Below are 6,585 nucleotides of genomic sequence, written 5' to 3' on the forward strand. Positions count from 1 at the left end.
GGCCATGGGTGTCTGTCTTACCATGGCTGTGGTCACTGCTGCTCAGAGCTAGTCTTGGGCATACAAGGGGGACCATGCTCCAGCAGTGCCACAGCCCTGAAGGTCCAGACTGAAGAGTTGCCTCTCCTGACTCAGTGCTGCCTCAGTTTACCCACGTGCTCCATGGACCTTTTTGCTGAGGGTCGAGCCGCAGGCCAGGCCCTACTGTGCCCTGGGGTCTGAACACGGTGGTCTTGGGCAGAAGAGGTCAGAAGGCAGAATAAGCCAATGCTGGGGGTGCCCAGACCCCGCCTTTGTGCCCAGCCCACAGCCAGGGTCCCCAGCCTGCCACCTTCCTCCTCCCGCCTCCTCTGCCCTCCTCCCCTCTCCCCTCCCCTCCTCCACAGTCCTTATAGCCACACCCCGCAAGGAAAACCCAGACTCTGGAGACAGCAGAAATGAGGATGTGCGTGGGGGCTCGGCGGCTGGGCCGCGGGCCGTGTGCGGCTCTGCTCCTCCTGGGCCTGGGGCTGAGCACCGCGACGGGGCTCCACTGTGTCGGGGACACCTACCCCAGCAACGACCGGTGCTGCCACGAGTGCAGGCCAGGTGAGGCCTCAGGAGGGGTCGCCACGCACGGGCACTCCAGGGACTGGGGGCTGGGGCAGGGATGGGCCAGCCAGGAGGCTGGTCCTGGGGAGAGGGCGGGCGAGGGGCCGGCCAAGCCTGGCAGAGGAGCCGCCTGGGGGGGTCCACGGGCGCAAGCCTGGGGCCTGACCGCTGCCTGACGCCGGCCTCTGCTGCAGGCAACGGGATGGTGAGCCGCTGCAGCCGCTCCCAGAACACGGTGTGCCGTCCGTGCGGGCCGGGCTTCTACAACGACGTGGTCAGCTCCAAGCCGTGCAAGCCCTGCACGTGGTGTAACCTCAGTGAGCTCCCACCTGGCCCCACAGCCCCACCTAGCACAGGGGGCGGCAGCCTGGCACCCACATTCCCACGCAGCAGCATGGGGCTCCCACAGCCGCAGAAACGAACCTCAAACCACAGCGGGGTCTGCTCCGCCACAGGGGTCCTTCGAGGAGCTGAGGCGTCTCCCAGGGGCACCCCCTCTCCTTCCAGGGGCCCAGACTCGGCCCAGGCCACGTGGAGTCGGGGAGACCACGCTGGCCATGTGGCCTGGCCTTGCTGGCCTGAGCAGTGAGGCTGGGGGGTTGGGCCATGGAGACCCTGCCGCAGGCGGGGCTGGCGGCTGGAGGCGGTGGAGGGGTAGGGAAGGGTGGCTGGGGCTGCCACAGAACCAGCCCCAGGTTGTGGCCAGGAAGGGAGGGCCCAGGAGCCTCGGGGGCTGCAGGGGCTCCAAGTCTCAGGGGAGGCCGCAGACCCCTGCCCACGGCCCTCTGTGTGGTGGGGAGGCCAACCTGTCCTCCAGTGCCCACGCTTCCTGAGGACCCTGTCCACAGCCCCCACCTGACCACCCCCCCATCCGGCCCCTGCTCAGGAAGTGGGAGTGAGCGGAAGCAGCCGTGCACGGCCACACAGGACACGGTCTGCCGCTGCCGGGCGGGCACCCAGCCCCTGGACAGCTACAAGCCTGGAGTTGGTGAGCTCGGTGGCTGCGGCCGGCGGTTGGGGGTGTGCATAGCGGCTGTCTGTGACGCAGATGGGCCGTGGGCTGCAGGGACCTGGCCACACCGGTGCCTCCTCTGGCATCCTCAAGACCGAGCTCCCGGGTCAGGGCCCAGGGGTGGGATGTGGGCAGGGAGGGCTTCCAGAGGCCAAACCCACCACCCGGCCGTGGGGGGGCAACTGCCTGCCCCACAGGCTCTGCCCCATGTCCCCAGCACCCGGGGTCTGTGGGCAGCCCCTGACCACCCTATCTTTGTTGCAGACTGTGCCCCCTGCCCTCCAGGGCACTTCTCCCCAGGCGACAACCAGGCCTGCAAGCCCTGGACCAAGTGAGGGGCCTGGCCAGGGGCTGGGAGGGGCTTGGGGGGGCAGAGGGGCCAGGGGCTGGGAGGGGCTGGGGGGGTTGGGGGTGGTTAGGAGGGCAGAGGAGCTGGGGAGCTGGGAGGGGCTGGGGGGGCAGGTGGGGTGGGGGCAGTTTTGGGGGAAGGGGAGGTGCTGGTGGCCCTGGGGGCCTGGCTGTGTGGCTGGACCTGGTTGGGGAGCAGGAAGCTGCTGCCTGGGGACAGCCTTTCCCTGTAGGTGGAGCTGGGTGTGTGGGACCCTCACCCTCCGCAGCTGGGAGGCCCTGGGGGCACAGGACAGGGAGGTGCTGGTGGGGTGTGTAGATGTGGGAGAAGGGTGTGTGGCCTTGGAGGCCCCTGTGGGGGGCACGTGGGGCTGGGCAGCGTCGTGGCTGCCACTGGCCTGGTGTCTGTGGTAGATGCTGCCTGTGGCTGGCCAGCGCGGACCCTGTTATCCCCACCGCATCTCCCGGGTCCCAGGGGATTTCTGGCCTGAGCAACACCCCCTGTTCCCCCACAGCTGCACCTTGGCTGGGAAGCACACCCTGCAGCCGGCCAGCAATAGCTCGGACGCAATCTGTGAGGACAGGGACCCCCCAGCCACGCAGCCCCAGGAGACCCAGGGCCCCCCGGCCAGGCCCATCACTGTCCAGCCCACTGAAGCCTGGCCCAGAACCTCACAGGGACCCTCCACCCGGCCCGTGGAGGTCCCCGGGGGTAAGGGCGCCTGGCCCAGCCCAGCGGGGCCCCCAACCCGAATAGGAGGAGGGGAGGGCGGCATGGGGGCCCCTCCTGTGGACCCCACCCAGCAGACCCCTTCCTGCAGGCCGTGCGGTTGCCGCCATCCTGGGCCTGGGCCTGGTGCTGGGGCTGCTGGGCCCCCTGGCCATCCTGCTGGCCCTGTACCTGCTCCGGAGGGACCAGAGGCTGCCCGCCGATGCCCACAAGCCCCCTGGTGAGTGCCTCGTGGCCCTGCCGCACTGCTCCTGGCGGGTGAGGTCCACCCACCAATCTCTCCTTTTTTCCTCCCCAGGAGGAGGCAGTTTCCGGACCCCCATCCAAGAGGAGCAGGCTGACGCCCACTCCACCCTGGCCAAGATCTGACCTGGGCCCACCAAGGTGGACGCTGGGCCCCGCCAGGCTGGAGCCCGGAGGGTCTGCTGGGCGAGCAGGGCAGGTGCAGGCTGCCTGCCCCGCCACGCTCCTGGGCCAACTCTGCACCGTTCTAGGTGCCGATGGCTGCCTCCGGCTCTCTGCTTACGTATGCCATGCATACCTCCTGCCCTGCGGGACCACAATAAAAACCTTGGCAGACGGGAGTCTCCAACCGGCACTGTGGGCTGCACACCTGTGGCATGGAGGCTTGGGCCGTGCCCGCCTCTGACTGGAGAGGGGTCTTGGGAGGCTTGGGCCGTGCCCACCTCTGGCTGGAGAGGGGTCTTGGGAGACTTGGGCTGTGCCAACCTGTGGCTGGAGAGGGGTCTTGGGAGACTTGGGCTGTGCCAACCTGTGGCTGGAGAGGGGTCTTGGGAGACTTGGGCTGTGCCAACCTGTGGCTGGAGAGGGGTCTTGGGAGACTTGGGCTGTGCCAACCTGTGGCTGGAGAGGGGTCTTGGGAGACTTGGGCTATGCCAACCTGTGGCTGGAGAGGGGTCTTGGGCCAGGGTGGAGGTGGGGGTAGCGGGGTCAAGTGGGACCCTGGAGGTTGGTCCCTGGGTGCGAGTTCCAGATTGAGTGGGGAGCGGGGGGAGTGACTGGGAAAGCTCAGGCCCAAGGCCGCCTGGGGTGGAGGTTCCAGGCCAGGCGCTGACAAGGGCGGCCGGCCCCTGAGCCCCGGGTTGCCCAAGGAGCTTGGGAGTGGCTGACCCCTGGGGCTCTGTGTCCTTGGAGGAGGAGTGTAGAGACCTGCCCCACTTCCCCTCCACACCTACGCCCACCCCCTGCTGCACCTGGGAGGGGGTCCCAGTGCTCCTGAGCACCCCGAGGAGTCCCTGCAAGGGCCCACACGACCCCTATGTCCCTGCCATAGGTGTCTAGGGGGACAGTCACCTTGGAAACCACAGTTTCTGCTTGAGCCAACTTTCTGTCCACCCTGGGCCCCGGCCGTCCCACTCCTGCGCACTTAAGAGTCCTGGGATCTGAATGAGAATGACCACAGCGACTTCATGTCACGTGGCCCCACAGTGGAGAAACCCAGGCGTCCGCCAGCAGCGTGGATGCGCGAGTGCTGGCGTGTTCAGATGAGCTCCCAGCTCCCCGGCCCGCACCACGGGTGTCCACAGACGCTCCCAAGGCCCTGGGGCCGTCCCCGGCCGTGCGGGAATCTTCTCAAGCTGGTGTCTGGGAGTGGGGTATCCTTCGAGCAGCACAGAGCCTCCTCCCCTGAGCGCCAGTCACGCCCGAGGCCACAGCTCGGGAACAAGGCGGGAGCAGCCCTGCAGGCTGCCCCGGGCGTCCGAGCGACATCTGTGTCCCTCGGGAGGCGGAGGTGCCTGTTCGCCTCCATTGTGCTTAACAGGTGTCAGGGGCTGAAGTGAAACACTCCCGAGGGCTAAGACGTCTCACTGCACTTGTTTTTTCTTTCTTTTTTTTTTGCCGGAGTCTTGCTCTGTCACCCAGGCTGGAGTACAGTGGCGTGATCTCAGCTCACCAACCTCTGCCTCCCGGGTTGATGCCATTCTCCTGCCTCAGCCTCCCAAGTAGCTGGGACTACAGGCGCCCAGCACCACACCCGGCTAATTTTTGTATTTTATTAGAGACAGGGTTTCACCACGTTGGCTAAGCTGGTCTTGAACTCCTGACCTCAAGTGATCCACCTGCCTCGGCGCCCTGGAGTACTGGGATTCCAGGTGTGAGCCACCACGCCTGGCCCTCACTGCACTCATGAGCAAGAAACACACAGCCGAGGCCGGTCACGGTGGCTCACGCCTAGAATCCTAGCACTTTGGGAGGCTGAGGCGAGACGATCGTCTGAGCTCAGGAGTTTGAGACCCGCCTGGGTAACATGGCAAGACCCTTTTTCTATGAAAAATAGAAAAAATCAGCCGGGTGTTGTGGTGCATGCCTGTGGTCCCAGCTACTTGGGAGGCCGAGGTGGGAGGATCACTTGAGCCCAAGAGATGGAGGCTGCAGTGAGACGTGACTGGAAAAAAAAAAAAGAAATTTAAAAAAATTACTTAAGAAGAAACACATGAAGCCTCATGGAAAGTTTTGCTGAGGGCCTGGCACAGCCTGGACACTCCAGCCACCGTGGCTGGTATGGCCCAGCCCCGCAGCTGCACCCGCTGCCCCACACAGTGTCCCTGGGCCAGCCTTCCCTCTCCCTGAGTCCTCCAACAGCGCACGCTGCCCACGGCTGTCCAGGCCTCCTGTGCCTGGCGGATGGCTCCCCCCTGCCGGTGTCGTGGAAGTGGGGAATCGGCCCCGGGGGTGCACAGTGGGAGCGCCACGTGCCACTCACAGCAGCCCAAGGTGCGGGGACCACAGGTGGCTGTAAGGAAGACGCCCATCTCTGGCCTCGGGCTGCCCTGGACCCCTCCTGCCTCTGCAGCTGGTTTTCTCCCCGGGTCTCTCTCTCCTCAAACCTCTATCTTCCACCCACTCTCTGCCAACCACAAGCCTCCCCCCGCAGCATAGGGAAGTCAGAGGCCGTCCAGTCCCCCATCCAGCACCTTCACTGAGTTCCCCGGGTTCCTGCACACGGTTCAGCCTGCAGGCCCTGCACAGGGTTGGGGCCGCGCCTCTGAGAGCCCCCTGCCCCCTGCCCCGTGGGGCAGGCGAGGCCAGACCTCCAGGCAGGATGGCGGGTGGGTGGGGGAAGGGGTCAGGTGGCCGGGACTGGAGCGGCCAGATCCCGTGGGGCCCGCAGGTCGACGGCTGTGGGAAAGGGGCCTCCTCCCCAAACCTGGCGCCCACACCCATCGCTTCCTGTCTCCTCCCCTCTGGGCACAGCGCCCCCCAGGCCCTGTGGGACTTATTCCCCAGCAGGACCCCTTGCCGCACCCCCAGATGGACACGGGGCCACCTCCTCTTGGTCTCCATGCTCACCCTCCCCGCCCCCTCGCCTGACGCCATCTCTGCTGGCAACTCCTGTGCCATCTGTGCCCCAGGCCCTGCCTGAACTCTGGCTCAGTGCCCATCTGCACCCTCCCCCTGGGGCCTCACAGCTGCCCTTCTGGACGTACGCAAGGGCTGTCCCTCGCCCAGCCCGTGGGCTGCTCTGCTGTGTGAATGCCCCGTCATTTGTGTCACCGGTGAGCTGCTCACAAAATACCGGAAAATAAGATGAACAAGTCACCTCCAGCCTCGCAGCCCAAGGATAGGAGTCACGGGGAGCCGGGGAGGGGCCTTCTGCGGCGAGAGGGATGGGAGGATGGATGTCACACCCCTGCAGCCCCTCCGGGGACCACCCTGTGTGGCAAGCTGCTCTCGGGCTGTTCAAAGTGTCAGCTGCGCCACGGGGCAGGGGGGAGGGGCTCCTCTGCCCGCTGGCCGCCTCCCACTTGGCCCCATAAACTGCTGGCTCCTCTAACTCTGTCCCTGCCTCTAGATGGATGACTCACACCATGTGGTCTGATGAGCATTCTTTATTTTTTGTGATGGAGTCTCACTCTGTCACCCAGGCTGGAGTGCAATGGCG

The 6,585-nt window shown here is 66.1% G+C and overlaps 1 protein-coding gene across 2 annotated transcripts; it reads left to right on the forward strand.

The window, feature by feature from the left end:
* The first annotated feature begins 263 nt into the window (after nt 1-263).
* TNFRSF4 (TNF receptor superfamily member 4) lies at nt 264-3,260 on the forward strand. Of its 2 annotated transcripts, XM_034951753.3 has the most exons (7): nt 264-588; nt 786-908; nt 1,478-1,579; nt 1,868-1,934; nt 2,467-2,663; nt 2,773-2,901; nt 2,980-3,260. In XM_034951753.3, the coding sequence occupies exons 1-7, from the start codon at nt 438-440 to the stop codon at nt 3,048-3,050; spliced, it is 840 nt and encodes a 279-aa protein (XP_034807644.1). In that variant the 5' UTR covers nt 264-437; the 3' UTR covers nt 3,051-3,260. The 2 variants fall into 2 exon arrangements, with proteins under 2 accessions (XP_034807644.1, XP_054955765.1); XM_055099790.2 differs by having other exon boundaries at nt 2,773-3,260.
* Nucleotides 3,261-6,585: the final 3,325 nt, after the last annotated feature.

This window comes from Pan paniscus, chromosome 1 (assembly GCF_029289425.2).
Source record: "Pan paniscus chromosome 1, NHGRI_mPanPan1-v2.0_pri, whole genome shotgun sequence".
NCBI classification, from domain to species: domain Eukaryota; kingdom Metazoa; phylum Chordata; class Mammalia; order Primates; family Hominidae; genus Pan; species Pan paniscus.